The sequence below is a fragment of the Dryobates pubescens genome, chromosome 30 (genome assembly GCF_014839835.1).
Source record: "Dryobates pubescens isolate bDryPub1 chromosome 30, bDryPub1.pri, whole genome shotgun sequence".
NCBI lineage: Eukaryota > Metazoa > Chordata > Aves > Piciformes > Picidae > Dryobates > Dryobates pubescens.
In genome coordinates, this window is record NC_071641.1 from 7,608,520 (window position 1) to 7,626,403 (window position 17,884).

The following is a 17,884-nucleotide window of genomic DNA, read 5'->3' on the forward strand; positions in this document are numbered from 1 at the left end:
CGAGTCCCCTGTACCCTTTCAGAAAGGAGCTGACACATTTCTACCAGAATACAGCCTCTGAGTACATTTATTTTTTTCACTTCTACTGTCAATATATAAAATCCTGCTTTGAAAAAAAAAAACCAAAACCTGAGGTGAGGTTTGGGGGACAATTTACTGTTGTGGAAGAAGGTTATTTCCCAGCTGGTGAAACTTGCCCTGATTCCAAGCAGCCAGCTCATAACCTTCCTGGTGCACTGATGCGAGCTTGAGGCTGGGAAAAATCACCACCAGTGCCAATGCAAAACTGCAGCTGACTGAGAGCTGGGGGACATGGAGCGCTGCTTTTTCCCTCGGGAGGAAGCAGCAACTACCCTGGAGGCCTCCGAGCATCAGGCAGATGCCTGGACCACAAGCTGCTGGCAGCAGACACCTTCAGCCGGGCCGGTTGGTCCCGAGTTTGCTTTTCTCCTTGGGCAAACCTGGAGCTGGAGGCAGTGGGGGTTATTTTTTTTGGAGTGATGACGGGCGGGAGGCCAGGGCACTGGGTTTCTCTCTGCATGTCTCGCTGCCATCAATCAGGAAGCGGTGACGCAGGTTAGGGGTTGGGTTTGAGGTTTTGGAAACCTTCTCTTAAAAGTCGATCTCCTTCGCCCCGTCCTGTTTCTGAAGTGTGAAGCTGTGGTGAAGGCTGGTGGCGAGCAGGGGGATGCCAGCCAGCATGCAGCTCCTCATCAGATGTAACGGGAGGATTTTCCTGGCTGTTTGTTTAATCCTCTTTGTGGGATATACGGCACAAGGTAAAACGGGGCGGCTGTTCTCTTGGAAATCCTCTCTCTGGGCTATGCAGTGGAGACCACGTAGATAGCTGCTGAACTTTTTGAACCGACCTTCTGCTAGGGGTGATGAGAGCTCCTCAGAAAACCTGCTTTGCTAGCTTTCATTTTCTGGAGGGGGACCGCTGCGAAAAGGTGCTCTGTGCAAGGGGAGCGTTTCTGTGCCCCTTTCCCAGCCCTGGTGAGAAGGCGGCTTCACATAACTTGTTGCTTTGGGTATTTCCAATCCATATATTTCAAGCTGTTATTTTTTTTAACCACCCTTTCAGGGTGGTCTTGTCACTACTGTTAGTTAGCTATGGAGTTACAGATGAAGTCTGTAACAGCTCCCATGTCGTAACGACTGCAGTCTGCTTTCTTGGGGGGGGGGGGGGTAGGAAAAGAACCTGGTTGTAAGTGTGAGGAAATCAAACGGTTTATTTGGTACAACATTGCAACACACAGTGCTAAAACAGCTAAAAGGAAATGATTCATGATGACATGTACCCTGTGGATTTGGGTTTTGCCAGCCAGAAGAGCTTTTCAGACAGGTAATGATATAATTTGTCCCCATACCAAGGCAGTGATAGTGATAGGTTTTCATTACGCATCTATCACTCAGTGGCTGACTTTGAGGGACTACAGCTTGGGGTTGGTTTTTTTTTGGTGCTTTGTGTATTTGCAAGTTATTCAGCTGCAATTGTTTATTTTGTTGCCACTCTTACTATTAAAAACCTTCTTAATAATATGCTAAGTGAAGAAAATAAGCACACACACACACAAAAAAAGGAATAGGCTGTAAAAGAAGCAGGAAAGGATATCTGTGAGGTCTTTTTTCTTTTAGAGTGTAGGAGGCAGCTGAAAGTCATCTAGTACATTATGGAAATAAATAGGGCAATAGAGAAGTGTAATTACAGAAAGATATTCCCAAGAAACTGAGGAAAAAAAAATAGATAAAAGTGCCAGTAGGGAGAGATTGTGCCAGGAGGCTTCAGAATAAATTAATTACATGAGACTAAGAGGAAGGGCAAAATGGGGCTGCTTTTATCTTTACTGTGAGATAGTTGTTCTCTCCTTTTGGTATATTTTTAAGTTCTGCTTTTCAGTGACACTCCTGATCAGGGAAATGGGGGGCTCCAGGACTGAAACCACAGGTTTATACAATCCTGAGTTGTGTCTGGGAGCTAATTATGCGTTCCAAGAGCCTGCGTAATCCCCAAATTGCTCCCATGGCAGGAGGCTCTTGGCACACCTTTTCTCATCTACCCACCAAAGCCCATCCCAAGGGGCTGAGTTGAGACATGCAAAGCTACAATAGACTTGGCCATGATGCTTGCTGGAGGCAACAGAGAAAGGGAGGTCACGCGAGCGAGTTCTCTGCTGGGGTGGCTTGTCCCCAGGAGATCTTGGGATACCTCCACCAGCTTCAGGAACAGCTGCACATAGCCAGTCCCACAGGTCTCACATGGATGTGTCTGTGCCCTGAGCTAGGGATGGGTCTTGCTGTGACGTCAGGATGAGGCAGAGGTTTCCCTTTCTAGTGCCTGTGGACTTTGCAGCGCTGTGTCTGAGATGCACCTGATGTCTCTGATAGCAAAGGTGTCAGGATATCAGTAGCCATTGAAAAAAAACACCAAACAACAAAAGGCCTCAGGGTTCATTTAGTTTTCAGCAGTTGAGCAATCAGGGCCACACAAACTACTTTCTTCTCCTCCTTTAAGCCTTACTAGGTGCTAATAAAATGAATAGGTCCTGGTGAATAATACATGGCTGATTGATCCAGGTGCTCCGATGCAGAAGGCACGGTACAAGAGAGTGAGGTGCCGACCCGATGCCTGGTCTGCTAACTGCATCGAAGAGCAGGGGCCCTGGTTTTACATGCCCACCGGCGGAGCCAACAGGATCCTTCCTCCCATGGCAGACCCATCCCTGTAAGTTTATTCCCTGCACTTTTGGCATTAATGGTGGCACTTGAAAATGGCTGGTATTAATCTCTTGACAGCCCTACCATGGTGTGGATCACCCATGGGAACATAAGGCTTCAGGGGGGTCACTGAAGAGATAGTAAACAAGGTAAGAAGCTTGGAATGAACCCTCTGCCACTCTGCCTTTCAGGATGAAGCGGTACCAGGAGCTGAGTGACATATTCCCTCTCTCAGAAGATGAGTCCGGCTCTGGGTCTGACACTGCAGTGGAAGCAGAGCCAGCCTCTGGCTCAGGGTTTGGTGACAGCGATGGCTTCTCCAAGGCGAAGCTGTCCACCTTCCTACAGGGTCTGCAAGATGGCAAGCTGCAGCAAAAGCTAACCGAAGAGGATCTGCTGCTGTAGGGTTCGAGGCATCAGTCTCCTTGGTGGCCTCTTTTGCCTCCTGCACCCCTTTCCGGGCTCCTGACTCAGCTCAGTGAGCACAAAGTGGTGTTAAGCCAATCCAAATCAATAAAAACTTTGCCTTATTATCTTTATTGCTTTCACGCACTGAACCTCATCACTGTTTGTTCTGAATTCACTATTTTGTGGCTGGGGCAGCCATCCCAATGGGGGAGAACAGGTTTGGGGGTCCTGCCTGGTCTATATGAAGGTTATTGTGCTTCAGGGGCAACCTTATAATAGAATCATATAATTATTTCAGTCGGACAAGACCTCTAAGGTCGTTGAGTCCAACCATCAACCTAACACCAGCGTGGCCAGCAAAACATGTCCCCAAGTGCCATGTCTACATGTTTTTTGAACACCTCCAGGGAAGGTGACTGCACCACCTCCCCGGGCAGCCTGTTCCAATCAACACCTGACTACCTTTTCAGTAAATAATTTGTTCCTAATGTCCAATACAAACCTCCCCGATGCAATTGGAGGCCATTCCTTCTTGTCCTATCGCTTGTTACCTGGGACACCGACCCTCGCCTCGCTGCAACCTTTCAGGGAGTCCTAGAGAGCAATGAGGTCTCCCCTCAGCCTCCTCCCGATAAACGAATCCTAGTTCCTTCAGCTGTCGTGGCGGCTGCCCTGCACCTTCAGTAGGACTTAGCTAATTCCGTCAAGCCCGCCCGGGCGGCGGCCTCCCCTGCTGTTTCCCTAAAAAGCACAAAATGGTCCAAAAAACGACCCGTTGTGGGACCACAGTCGTTATCTCGCGTCAGGGAAACCACCCTCGCCAGCACCCCACACACCCCCACGCTGCCGCCTCCCGGCCACTAGGCGGCGCCTTCAGTCCGCGCCGCGCATGCGTCCTTCCCCGCCCCGGGGCCGTCCCCTCGGCGGGCACCGAGGCGGCGGGAAGGCGGAGGAGTGGCGGAGCCGGGGTGGGGGGAGCAGGGGGAGGTCACGTGCGGCAGGGGGCGTGGCGTGGCGGGCTGTAAGGTCACATGACAGGGGAGCGGGCCGGGAGACGGCGGCGGAGGGGTAGTGCACCATGGTGAGTGCTGGGTCGGGGGGAGCGGCCGGTATCGCGCCAGTACTGGGCTGTCGTCTGTCCGTTACCCGCCGCTCTGCGAGTGGCTGCCGGCTGCTTCAGGGGATGGCCTGGGACGGACCGGGCGGTGCCTCCCTCCCCTTCCTCTCCACCTGTGGCTCTAGGCTGTCGGTGAGGAGAGCCGCCGCCCCTCGGGGCGCGGTTTGCGCATCCGGTGCCGCCGGTTGCCCCTCCCCTCGTTCCCCCTCCCGTCCGCCAAGTGTCCGGTGACACCACCTTCATCCCGCTCCTCGCCACCGGCCTGGCCACCCCTTCCCCGGCCTGCGTCACGCTGCCCGCCTCGCCCCGAGCTGCGCCCGGGCCTGGCGGCGGGTGGGGTCGGGCAGGGGAGTGGGGAGGGAGGCGGAGGTGTGGGGCGGGCTCGGGGGAGAGCTGGCCAAGCGCTGAGGGTTGGGGTGTTTACGGTGTAATTTGTGGATGAAGGCTTGGGGTATTGCCCCGCTGCTTCCCCCCCCCCCCCCCTCCGTGGGTGCGTGTGCCTCGCCAAGCCCGCGTGGGACTCGGCTTCCATATTCCCTGCCCGGCTGCTGTGGGGCGGCTTTGGGGATGGTGCGAGGGATAGTCCTGGAGCCAGCAGTAAATCTTCCAGCAGTGCCGTGTAAGGCAGCGCTTGACATGACAGCGGTCGGTAGTAATCCTTCAGGGCTGAGGAAACAGCGGCCCCTTTGTGCTCAGCAGGCACGGCCTGGGCAAAGTGCTCGGTGTGCTGTGAGGTGTAGAGTGAAAAATATGCGTGTTTTAAAGGAACAGCTAGATCTTCGGGTTTCTGAACTGCGTGCCCTCCTTAGCATGTGTCTCTACCTCTGCTGGGCCCGCAGAAGCTTTTCAGAGCTCCGTGTGAAGCTGAGGCAGGGGCTTCAGCACCGTTTGTCAGCTGCTGGAGTCCTGCAAGTCCTTTAGTACAGTTGCGGCACGTCGGCACTGAGTGCAGGTTGATTTGTGTCCTGGTGTAGCAAAACCTTCAGTGTCTCTTTCAAGAGCGTAGCCTTGTGTTCGTCTGGTTTCTGAAAACCTTGGTTCTCTATCTTTGTTTTTTTCTGAAGCTGTGAGATAATAAGCCATATGATGGCTGCTTGAAATACTTCTTCTTTTGCATAGTTTCCCTGCAGTATTATCTTCGATGGCAACTGGAGGAGACACCAGCTGTTAATTTCTTTATTCCATATGTTCTTGTCCTCTCTGGATGAGATCCTGGCTAATCTCTAAGGGGTACAGTTGAAATATTCATAGGCAGTGCCTTGAGAAAGGATCTGTTAGCAATGTTGGGTCTGGCTGACTGTTTTAGAGGATGGTGCTGGTTTTCAGTTAGAACTAGGTATGTGTTTGTGGATTAAGCAGGGCCACTTGCTACCTCAACACAGCGCTGGTTTAATCCTGTATGAACTGCTGTTTTATAGCTCAGGTTTGCACCACAAAGACGTGCTTGACTTGAAGGGGGTAAGCAGAAAGTTACTCAGCATTCCTGCTGCTAGGTAGTAGCCTTCAGATCAAACTTTCTGCTGGACTTTTTGTTACTGATGCTGCATTTCCAACTTCAGGGCCTCGGGATGCCTTCAAATAGCAATTTTTGGTACTGAATTAGTGAAGTGAGTGTTTCCCACGTAACAAATTCATCTAGTTGAAGCTGATTCTCTTGTGGAAAACATAGTTTAATTTCTCCTCCAAAAACTCTAAATCACACTGAATTAGTGAAGCATTGCCTGCTTTGGTACATCAAAGCAGATTAGTGCCTAATTCTCAGGAGAAAATGGTGACTTTTGGACTAATCTTGCGGAGTTTCCCGCAGGGCCACTAACATGTTTTGCAGCTCCTTGTTGGAATTGTTTATGCAAGGTCAAAGGATGATCTCCCCTAGTTTCTTGTGTTTGGTGCTGGTCAAAAGTTGGTGCCTAGGGAGTGCTGTTGTAAGGTGAGGACTAACATTTGATGCTCATAATGGATTGGTGCCTGGAGCAGTATTACAGGTAAACGTGTAGCATCCGCTCTATCTGATGGCAGAGTTGCTCAGCTAAGGTAGGTGATGCAAAGAACTGCTGCCTCCTGAACCTGCTGCTGCTCTCTTCATTTGCTAAGAGAGCTGTGGGGTTCTCTTAGCAAAACAGGCAGCAAATGAAAAGTCCCTGTTCCCCTTCACCAACCATGCTTTGGGCCTTGTGTCATATCCCCAGCTGCTTCCTTTTGCCTTGCTTTATTACTCTTTACCTCTGCTCATCCTTACTTCTGCTGTTTGTGCAGTGGGTTATAGGGGGCATAAAGCAATACGTGGGTGGTTTTGGGGGTTAATATCTCAAATCCTAATCCAGCCAGAACAAATTTGTTAGCAAAGATTTATTTGTTTTCATTTGGAGTGTGGTTTACAAATGATTAATTATTCAAAGTGAAATCGGCGTTGGGAAACTTTGCGTTGACGGAAGCCAAAGTTGTGTTTGCAACCTTAACATTTCAAATGCTTGTTAGGGGTTTAGTGTAGTTGTAGTAATGGTACTTGTGCTGTGTACTTCTCTCTTTGTTAATTAACAATATATTTTGTAAGAGCTGTCACTGCTTGTTACTGACCTGATTCCACTGCTCTGCTTGATGAACAGTTGTCTTTTGTCATCGCTGTTTCTTGGGTCTCCCATACATAGCGGCTTTGTAACCTCCTGGGGGCACAAATGTTGGGGTTTTTTTATCCCTGATGTATACTGTCCAGCTGCAAGTAGAGACCTCATTTTAAATGGAGTGCCCACTGTGCAGTAACTTAATAATTCTTCTCGTTCCAGAGTTTTCTTGGAGGCCTTTTCGCTCCTGTTTGCGAGATTGATGTCGTTCTTAATGATGCTGATACCCGAAAAACAGCAGAAATCAAAACAGAAGATGGTAAAGTAGAAAAGCATTTTCTCTTCTATGATGGAGAATCTGTTTCAGGAAAGGTAATATTTGGTTGTTTTTAAAGTGACTTAATTTTTGTACTGATTCTCACATGCAAATGTGTAGAGGAAGGTAAATGAAAAGTGATTAAAGCAAGGCCTGCTGTTTCAGCTTGTGTTAGCCAAAGGGAAAGGAGTGTTTGCCTATATTTGATTGTTTAAAAACTGTTCAGGCAGCTGATGAAAAGTGTTGAAGGGTAGCTGCCTGTTTGTTTCTGGTCATCTTGTCTTTATAAATAAGCTTTTTGTGCAGCTATGTGCAATCCTTCCACTGCCTGTGGCAATAAAACTATTCCAAACTGCATCCCCCTGCTTCCTCTTGAACTCCAGAATCACAGCTCGGTGTGTAACAGTAATTCCTGGCTGTTGAAGCCAATCTGCTTTGCATACCCTGCAGCTAAGACAGTGGGGTGGTTTCTGGAATTGCATCAGAGGAGCAGCACATGAAGTTCAGGTAGCTGCTGAATCAACAGGAAAATTTCTTGTTGGGTAAAAATAAAAAGATAAGATTACCAGAGAGACTTCTCTACTTTGAGTATTTCATCTAGGAGCTGCTACTTGCAGTCACTCTGGTTTCACTGGAGTTGTTCTTCCTCTCTGAATATTCCTGTTACAATTCACTTTACCTTCAAAAAGCCTGCGCCAGGTATTGGGTTCTGAGGTTGACTTTTAAATGCTTGCTTTGCTCTTGACAGACCTGTTACTGTCACTGGGCACCTTTCTGCCCTTAAGATACCTTTCCAGGCTAAGATCTTGGTTCTCTAGAAAGATCCTTTCATGGATATGAAACTCTCATAAGGTGGGTTTCAAACTCAGGGGACTTGCTTTCCTGTATCCCTGGTCCAAGTGCTTCTCACTTGTATCAGTGACGCTTGGTGAGTTTTGGCTAACACAAGCACAATGGGACAAGGAGGTCTGGAAGACCAGTCATTTATTGGACAGCTTCTTTCCACCTCTCTTCCTTTTCACCACAAAGGTGGGTTATTCAGTGGTTTCCTTCCTACTCTGTCTCTGGTCATCATTACCTCATAAGGAAACATATATGTGCTTAATATTTACATGTTTCCACAGCAAGTGACCTTAATGGAGTTCTCTTGTGAGATGAGGTCTGTTTGTAAGAATCAGCTTCACAAATGAAGGTTTCAGTAGTGGGTTTTGTTATCTATTATTTCTCATTGACTTCTCTAGCACCAATACTTGGCTATCTGCTGTGGAAGGGCCTTAAGTTCACTTGACTTGAAAGGAATGCATCTCATGGCTGTTCTTTTTTGGACTTCCAAATGTGACTGTCAGAAGGTGCTTTGAAGCGCTCTGCCTTCGAAGATGGCAAAGAGGGTCATGACTGGCTTAGGTGAACTTTGCATAAGCTCTGGCTTGGATTCCTAATTCTATGGCTCAAAAATTTCAAGCTTAGTTATTATTCAGTCTCACAGATGATTAGAATCTTCTTAACTGCTGTAGTGGTGTCTTTGCAATGCTTAATGTCATGATCAGCTGTTTAAATTGGTTGCTTCAAGCTCAGGCAGCACTGTTCAGAAGTCTCAGTTTTCATAAGCATGTGATAATGTCTTTTCCTTTTTATTGATGTCATATTAGGCTGGAAAAGTTGAAAAAGGGAAAAAATAACTGATAGGGTTGTTTTGATGTGTTTTTTTCCCCTTGGTAGGTGAACATCTCCTTTAAGCAGCTTGGGAAGAGACTAGAGCACCAAGGAATTAGAATTGAATTTGTAGGACAAATTGGTGAGTTTTAAGCTATAAAGTGGATATTGGGTCCATGTTGGTTTGTGGATGCTGGCACTTGTGACTGTCAGCAGATTGGCCCAGGCATTGTAACCTCCTCAGGTTATTGGATGACAAGTGCCAGAAGATGACTACATTCTCCTGATTTTAACACAAATGGTGTATGTATTTGTGCCAGTCAGAAAGTCATTGGAAAGGAAGATGTGTGCATGTGAGGGAGAATTGGGATGGTTAGGATTCTGTCTGTCTCATACTGCTTAAAAGGTTGGTTAGGAACTACTACAGATTTCTGAAAACTAAACTTGTGGTCTTTAATTGTGGGCCTCAGAGAAGATAGGGATAGAAAAGAAATGATGTGGCAGCTCCTAAAGCTGTTTTTCTAAAACCTAATTTTATACTGTTTACATAAACCAGTATTGACACTTTGCAGGTTCTCTGTGGTTTGTCTTTTTTAGCAAGACAATATGGTATTGACATGAAGAATGTAGTTCTGTTATCTATAATTAAGTCTGATTAGAGTTGAGCTATGAAAAATCTTGATCATGTCTATCTTCTTACCAGTTAATCTCTCTGCACCCCTGGGTTGGTGCTAGAATTCCTTCCCTCTCTGTCAGCCATTTGCATTGTTGTTCCCCTTGGAAGTAATTCTTGTACAATTGACTTAGATTGGAATGTCACAGATTCTCTGTATCTAATCAGTCAATAGTCTCCAGTACCCTGTGTCTGAAGTGTTAAGTAGCAGATAAGACTGAGTTCTGACACCTGCTGCTTTACGCTTTGAGGTTTTGATCGGTGAGGCTGCGAAAAGCAAACATTCAGAGCAAAGCAGCAGTGTGAAGGGAATGAATTGTTTAGAGGCAGGCAAAAAATAGAGCTTGCATATGTCAGCTTCATTTAGTCTGTCTCCTAATAGCTGTACAGGCTGGTGTTCATCTGCTCTGTGTAAATTCTGTTTACATTTGGTGTGTGTTTTGAGTTTTGTGTTTCTGGGACTTTCCATTTTGCTGTCATTTAGAAGTCCTCAACTATGCAGGAGTGGTTTAAGCCACTGCTTTTTGCACCTTGTCTGTGTTTTCTTGAGTCCTTTCAAGTTTTGTTATACAAAAATCACCTCAGTGTGATCTTTCTGAGCAGTACTTGGAGGCTAGCTGCAGCTGCATGTCAAAGATGTGTTTTAAACCAACTCCTTGGAGTACAACCTTTCTGACTGGCACAAAGAATATTGGATTTGAAACAGTAAATAAACTTTGTATTACATAAATGCCTATCATAGCAAATGAAGTACACTTAGACAATTTGTAGTTGTACTAGAAAACACAATGACTAGTTACTGTCAGTTTCTACCAAATTGGCAATGGTAAACTGTGGAATTGTGTGTTAAGGTCATTCTGCTTCTCTTTTGAAAAGCTTCAATCTGTGTAATACCACCTATCACTCATGATCCTAGCTGGTATTTTAACTTCATAGATTCATAGAATGGTTTGGGTTGGAAGGGACCTTAAAGATCTAGTTCCAACCCCTCTGCCATGGGCAGGGAGACCTTCCACTAGACCAGATTGCGCAAGGCTTCATCCAGCCTGGACTTGAGCTCCTCCAGGAAAGGGGGCATCCAGAACCTACCTGGGCAACCTGTTCCTGTGTCTCACCACCCTCACTGTCAAGAATTTCTTTCTAATCTCCAGTCTAAATCTCCCCTCTTCCAGCTCAAAGCCGTTGCCCCTCGTCATGTCACTACAGCAAGTCGTTGTGAATTGTAGAGGAGCTTATTTTTATATCCTAAAGGCTTTCAAATGTTTTAATGGTAATGTTATATATTTTTTGTAAAGCTTTTATCTCCAAATTATATGACATGGATCTAGGGATTAATTATAATGACAGTGGCCTGGGGACAGGAGATGCCGTTGCTGGTGTCTGTGCTTATGTATGAAGAACTTGTTTCCAAATGACTAATTTAGTCTGTGGTCATAAGAAGTTACTTGACTGTAGACTAGTAATAATAATAAACCATTTGATAGGTGTTAATACATGGGAGACCAGTTAGGATCACTGCTCTGTGGAAGACCAGTTTGGCTTATTTAACACTGAGCAATGATCCTGTCTTGATGTTGCTTAGGTTTGGTCCCTGCAGCAGTAAATGCTGAAAGCCAAGATCAGACAAAGCTAATTACAGAGAATGCAAGGCAAGAAGTACTTATTAAAGCTAGCTAAACCATCATTAAAAGAAAAAGATGCTGTGTTAGTGAAGCTTCAAATCTGTCCTTTTCATTACAGTTAGCTCTTTAGGAATGCTGTAGGTTACTGAGGATAGCTTTGAAAAACTGGATAAAACATTTGGTCAAATATGTGTAACTGAAGTTAATTGCTTCTGTTGTCCTCTCCCACCTGCTGCTGCCAAATTGGAGACTGTTTCCTTTGCTAAAAATAAGCACTGAAACGTGTTTTCCTTCTAACTTCCTCAACTTTAGAACTCTTCAATGACAAAAGCAATACCCATGAATTTGTAAACTTAGTGAAAGAGCTGGCCTTACCTGGAGAACTGACCCAAAACAGAAGCTATGACTTTGATTTCACACAGGTTGAAAAGCCATACGAATCCTACATTGGTGCCAACGTCAGACTGAGGTTTGTACCTGCTAAGCTGTTTCTCCTTCCTTCCCCACAGAAAACTCATAACTTAGCAATTATGCTGCCCTCTCCCTGATCCATTCCTTCTTTTGGATTTCAGATCAGCCATGGAACAGCCAATGTGCTTTGATCAAAGTCAAAGCTATGTTACAATGTAGTCTTTCCTACTTTATTTGGAATTTTTCACTGTTGGTTGTACAGATAAAATGCTTGCTATTCAATCAAGTGAACACAGTCTGTCTCCTCTTTAAAATCTCCAGCAATACAACTAAATGAAACACCCTCACGGTTCTACCTGTAAGCTTTCTGGTGTCTTATTCTTTTCTGTTTAGTCTTAAAAGAATCCTAGAACGGTTTGGGTTGGAAGGGACCTCCAAAGGTCATTTAGTCAAACCTCCCTGCAGTCAGCAGGGGCATCTTCCATTAGATCAGGTTGCTCAGAGCCCTCTCAAGCCCGACCTTGAATATATTCAGGGATGGGGCCTCAGCTGGCAACCTGTTCCAGTGTTCCACCATCCTCATGGTAAAGAGCTTCCTCCTCACGTCAACCTAAATCTACTCTTCCCTAATTTCAAACTACTGCCCCTTGTCCTATCACTCCAGGCTTTTGTGAACAGTCCCTTTCCAGCCTTCTTGCAGGCCCCTTTCTTGTCTTTTCAAAGAACATTTATCCTGCAGTACACTGGGGTTATAGTTATGCAATTCTGAGTGATTATGGCTAACTTGGTGCCATTTTTCCTAGATATTTCCTAAAAGTGACAATAGTGAGACGACTGTCAGACCTGGTGAAAGAATATGATCTGATTGTTCACCAGCTTGCTACGTACCCAGATGTAAACAACTCCATTAAAATGGAAGTAGGCATTGAAGACTGTCTTCATATAGAGTTTGAATACAATAAGTCAAAGTAAGTGTCACTTAAAACAAAATGCAGTCATGCAAGTATCTTGGGAACAATGGGCAGAGTGTGTAATAATTGTTGAACAACCTCTGACATCTGGGGACTTAATGTAAAGCAGCATTTTCAGTGATTGTCACGTGGAGCTTTTTGGTTACTAATTACACAGTGGCCTTCTTTGAGGGACACTTGAGTGTTCTGCCCTCAGGCCTAATAAGGTGGTCAGTAGCTAATAGTTAAGGCTTGGTTTCTGCATTTGTGCTTTTTCAATATAACTGTAGTACTTCCTTTCCTCATGCTGCAACGATGGAAAGGTGCTACTTGCATTGGGCTGGCTGAGATGCTTAGCTCAGTGGGGAAGTAAGCTAAGTAGGTGACAAGCAGATGAGGTAACTGCCTGTGTGACTTGTATTCAAGAAGGTGTAAAAGTTGTAAGTTTTTTTTTTTCCTTTAATGAAAACCCCCATTCTGTTCTTTTAAAGGTATCAGTTAAAGGATGTGATTGTTGGAAAAATTTATTTCCTCTTAGTGAGAATAAAAATTCAGCACATGGAGTTGCAGCTGATCAAAAAGGAGATTACTGGAATTGGTAAGAGAAACAAAGTCCAAAAGAAATGGCAACTTATCTGCCAGTTGAGCCTTATGCAAACCTGGAGAGTGAAGTCAATAGATGCAGCTTTGGCTGAACTAATGCTCCATGTGCTTCGTTCTCACTGGTGTTTGACTACCATTTGCATTTTGTGCTTTGGTAAGCGTACGTAGTAGCCAACATTCCCAGGCTGTAGCATTCTTCTGGGATTGAGACTGTTGGACTAGCTTCACAAACATGAACCCTTGTAAATGGAACTTGGGCATAAACACGCAGCAACTTAATCAGCTTGGATAGATAATGAATAGGAGGGAAGAGGTGTGAAATGCATCCTGAAGACTCCCTTGCCTCTGTGGAGATTAGCTGGTAGAGTAGGCTTGGTAAAGATTAGCACAAATCCCTCATGTCCTAGAAATACTGCATTTTCAGTTAGCATGAAGCTAATACAATGGAATCACTTGGGTTGGTAGACCCAAGACCTTTAAGGTCCTCAAGGCCAATTGCTAACACAGCACTTCCAAGTCTGCCACTATACCATGTCCCTCAGCACCACATCTACATGTCCTTGAAATCCCTTCAGGGACAGGGATACCACCACCGCCCTGGGTGGGCAGCCTGGGTGAGGGCTTGACAGCCCTTTTAATAGAGAAGTTGTTTGTCATGTCCAACCTAAACCTCCTCTGGTGCAACTTCAGGCCATTTCCTCTCCTGTCTGTTGTTACTTGGGAGAAGAGACCAGCCCTCACCTGGCTACAACCTCCTTTCAGGGAGCTGTGGAGAGCAATAAGGTCTCTCCTGAGCCTTCTTTTCTCCAGACTAAACATGAAGCTTTGAAGCAGAAACAGCTTGATTATTGCAGATAGAGCTTGTACACCCTGGGGCTAGGAAGGCAGTAAGAGGCTGTGGCTCATGACTTCATTCCCCAGTGGCTGAGGCCCTGGTGAGCTGCTTGTGCGGAGAGTGAGAAAGCTTCCATATCAATAGAAGGGCAAAAAGCTCTGCTTCACTGTTGGCTTTTGTGGCTAAATTAGGTCCTGTGGTTTTTTCATCCTGGGTTCTGGAGAAAGGTGGCCCTTGTGCTGGCTGATAAATAACCCTTCAGGTTTCTATTCTGATCATGGCCTACTGGTATCAGCTGCTAGCACTGCACACCAAACCCAACTGTTTCACAGGGCCTAACCTGCATGTTTGTCTCTTAAAGCTTTGCACACCTAGGCCTCCTTTGAAACACTGGGTACTACCTCTTCTGTGTCACTGTGGGGAGGAGAGAGTAGGAAGTAGATGCTCTGCCTGGGAGAGGGTTTTGCTTGCTTTAGGTGTGTGTAACTTACATGTAAGAGGCAAAAAAAAAGGGAGTACTCTGTGATTTAAATGCTGCAGGGTAGATACTACTGTGTTAGAGCTCTGTAAAACTGAAGCATGTGTCCTCACACTGAAAACTTGTTTCACCAGGACCCAGTACCACAACAGAGACTGAAACCATTGCAAAGTATGAAATAATGGATGGAGCACCAGTTAAAGGTAAGTAACTGTGCCTCCCTTAAAGGGTTAGCTTTTTGAGCTAAAACTGTTGGGGAAAAAATAATAATCTGGAGTAGAAGAGATTTGCATATTTTTTTCTTAGAGAAGCCACACTTCTCCTTAGGCTGCTGCAGTGATAGTGAATTTTCCTGTTCTGAGTGGACACTTTAAAGGCATTTAATTTGGGATCCTAGGAATTCTTATCCTTATTTCCCATTGGAAAATCTGTGACTGATACTTAAGTCACTTTGGCCCAGACCTGACTCCATGGTGTAGGGCAGCTCTGGAGAGTTCAAGGCAGCGATCATTTTTGTCTTGCCTGGCTGCCATGCTTCCACTGAGAAGTATTCCCATGTTTGATTTCCCACTTGTCTGTCTCCTCAATATTATGTTTGTAATACTTTCTGGTGTTTTGTTGTTAGTAGTTTTTCTTCATCTGAGGAAGGGGCACAGGCAGTGCTTGGGAAACTGCCCTTATATTGTGAGTCTTCTGAAACTGCATTAGTGACATCCAGTTATAAGGAACTGATTTCAACTTTGTTTTGTTTTTCAGGTGAATCAATTCCTATTAGACTGTTCTTAGCAGGCTATGACCCAACTCCTACAATGAGGGATGTGAACAAGAAGTTTTCAGTGAGGTACTTCTTGAATCTCGTGCTTGTGGATGAAGAAGACAGACGATACTTCAAACAGCAGGTACAGCCTAGAGGAATCTTGGTGCAGAATTATCTGAGCTGTTGCACATCCTGCTTTGAATGTTTGGCACACTAGAAGCCAGCTGTGCTTCATGTATGAGATAAGCATTTCTACTGACAAATGTATTACTGGAAGCTGTGTAGAAAATGTTAACTTGCATAAAGAAGGTGAAGGAGGTGATGGGATACTGTTTGAACAAGGGTGGGATGCTGAGTGCCATAGAGCAATATTGTGTTGAGAATATCCACGCTTTGTGGGTTATGTGATCTACACATGCATTTGTTTGCTTGCTCAAACTACTGCAGACAGATTTACTATCACAGCATTAGCCCAAGTTCAAAATTGTAGTAAGGGTAAAGACAAGGGTGACTGAAAATGTAGCAAAAGTTGTTCATGCTGAGGAAGGGAATAGTGAAAAGTGCCACTGGAATGAAGCTCATGTGGATTATATCACAATCTTCCTTTTTGAAGAACACAAAAGGCAGCATCATGCAACGTGGAAAACAAAAGGTTAACTGGGGTGTAGGGTGGCTATGGTGAGCTTTGGATTTTGAGAAAAGGAGGAAGAGAAACTTCTTGAACCATTTAATGCTAACAGAGTTGGGAGGAGGGTTGTTAGGGATGAGGCTACTACTCACAACTGATAAATGGCAGTAGGTGAATATGTGAACTTGTGTCATCTTTCTGTTACTTTCCACATGCGCTGCGCTGTTCTGTAAGCAACGAGGGTGGAGAGATTTTTGTCGTGGTGTTTATATTGCAAAATCTTTGCCTATCAGGAGCTTAAGATAGTCAATGCTGCTGGCTTAATAGTGAAGGGTATTTTCAAAAGTGTTCCCTTCCTCAAACAGGAAATAATTCTGTGGAGAAAAGCTCCTGAGAAGCTGAGGAAACAACGGACAAACTTTCACCAGCGATTTGAATCTCCAGAGTCACAAGCATCTGCTGAGCAGCCGGAAATGTGAACTGGTCCAAGGTGGGGGGAAAAAAAAAAACCCCAACACTTTGCAGTGCTTCAGCAGGTTAAAGATGGCAGCAGCCTGTGGGAAAAGAAGGCCAAAATTCCCAGTACAACTGTCTTCCTTCATCTTGCAGTGCTGCATTTACCATACTACTAAAGCATTCTTCAGTTAAACGTTCAAGTATGTATATACATTTAAAAATAAAGTGCTTTCTCAAACACTGGAACTTTCTTAAGCTACTATTTTATACTGCACATTTTACTTTTATTTGATAATGTTATATGGACTTGGATATGCATAAGCTTAAATCCTAGTTATTTCCATGCATGGTAGGCTGGTATATTTGATTTTATTTTATTATATTTTTTTTTGCTGATCACCTATACAGTGTAGACTAAAGCCTTTCCCTTCTCTCATGTTTACTGCATGTTTCTTTCTCAGCGTTGCTTATTTACAGTTCTTTTGAAACTACAATAAGACAAAATTGACTAAATCACACTAAAAATCAAAGTTTACAGTGAATTTATCCTAAGACTTCTAATTACCGTGTTAGACAGGGATCAACTGAAACTGCACTATGACTGTGATAACTGTGGAGCCCTCAGACACCTTACCAAGGTTTCTAAGAAGCTTTGTTAGTAACAAAGAATGTTAGGAAGCCTCTTTGCCCTCCCTCCCCCAGTTCTTGCTCCACTGTGCTTCTCTGAGCTTTTCACGAGTCACTCCTAACATTTGGGAGTTCATTGCCCAGTAACTAGTGACTGTAGAGGTGGTATTGTAATTTCATGTTTAGGTGGTGAGTGGGTAAAGTATTTGAACACAATTATTTCTTACTGGTAAATGAAGGGTGATAACATGGATTATTTTGCATATACATAGAACTGTGGTTCCTCCTGGCTTCATGTGTCCACTGTCTTCACAGTCTGTCTCCACACTGTCCTGATAGGAGAGAGACAAAATGTCCTCAAAGGACGTTCTCCTCCTAGTCCACATAGGCCTGTTTTGAGGGCAAACATTTTTTTTTTGTGGTCTTCTGAAAAGGTATTTTGAAGCCAGGCAAGCCTGAAAGTTGTTAGAAGGCTGTCTGGCACAGCAGATTGTTTGTCTTGATCATCTCATACGTGTTTAGTGTTTGAAGAAATAGCTTAAAGGACTTAGCTGTCACCTGTTCCCAACTGAGCATGTAGTCTGTTATCAGACGTGTGGCTTGGGTGTAAAATGAAGCCTGCTGTGTGGAAGGCTACTTGCACTTGTGGTTCACTTGTCCTTTAAACCAAGACTTCTCAACTGTGGTGCAAGTGTCATTGGTAACCTTACTTTATGAGTAAGTTAATTGAATTACATTTCTGTAAGAACTGTTTTATTACTGTGGCACTTTGATAAAGCAAAGACTCTGTACTTTTGTGCTGGGGTACTTACCACGCGAACTATTATCTTTTGAGTGAGAGCAAATTTAACTCCCTCGTGTAAGTGCCTGGTCAAAAACTTAAAAAGAATAAAGTAAAAAGCCAAATATTTTCGTGGTCACTTGCATGTGGTAATCTGGAAACGATTCCAAGAGACTCTGAAAACTTGGATTGTGTTTAACCAGTCTCAGATTGTGCAACCATGTATTACAAACGGGAACCGTATTGAGCTGCTATCGGGATTATTAAAACAGCTGTATTCTCACTAACAT

At 44.8% G+C, this 17,884-nt stretch overlaps 2 protein-coding genes across 2 annotated transcripts; both read left to right on the forward strand.

The window, feature by feature from the left end:
• Nucleotides 1-592: 592 nt before the first annotated feature.
• Nucleotides 593-3,123, forward strand: SRGN (serglycin). The gene is made up of 3 exons (XM_009898783.2): nt 593-779; nt 2,578-2,725; nt 2,910-3,123. The coding sequence occupies exons 1-3, from the start codon at nt 689-691 to the stop codon at nt 3,121-3,123; spliced, it is 453 nt and encodes a 150-aa protein (XP_009897085.1). The 5' UTR covers nt 593-688.
• Nucleotides 3,124-6,105: 2,982 nt separating this feature from the next.
• VPS26A (VPS26 retromer complex component A) lies at nt 6,106-17,872 on the forward strand. Its single transcript, XM_009898798.2, is given in 10 exon segments — nt 6,106-6,126; nt 6,129-6,173; nt 7,027-7,176; nt 8,840-8,915; nt 11,381-11,537; nt 12,283-12,447; nt 12,921-13,027; nt 14,480-14,548; nt 15,102-15,244; nt 16,096-17,872. Coding segments are annotated over 10 exon segments (1,047 nt in total). The 3' UTR covers nt 16,210-17,872.
• The last annotated feature ends 12 nt before the right edge of the window (nt 17,873-17,884 follow it).

What these genes read in the sequence shown, in the direction of transcription:
- SRGN (XM_009898783.2), top strand. Translation starts at nt 689, where the DNA reads ATGCCAGCCAGCATGCAGCTCCTCATCAGATGTAACGGGAGGATTTTC. An exon ending in TGTGGGATATACGGCACAAG is followed by an intron (nt 780 to 2,577) that starts GTAAAACGGGGC and finishes TGATTGATCCAG; the next exon opens with GTGCTCCGATGCAGAAGGCA. An exon ending in CCCATGGCAGACCCATCCCT is followed by an intron (nt 2,726 to 2,909) that starts GTAAGTTTATTC and finishes TCTGCCTTTCAG; the next exon opens with GATGAAGCGGTACCAGGAGC.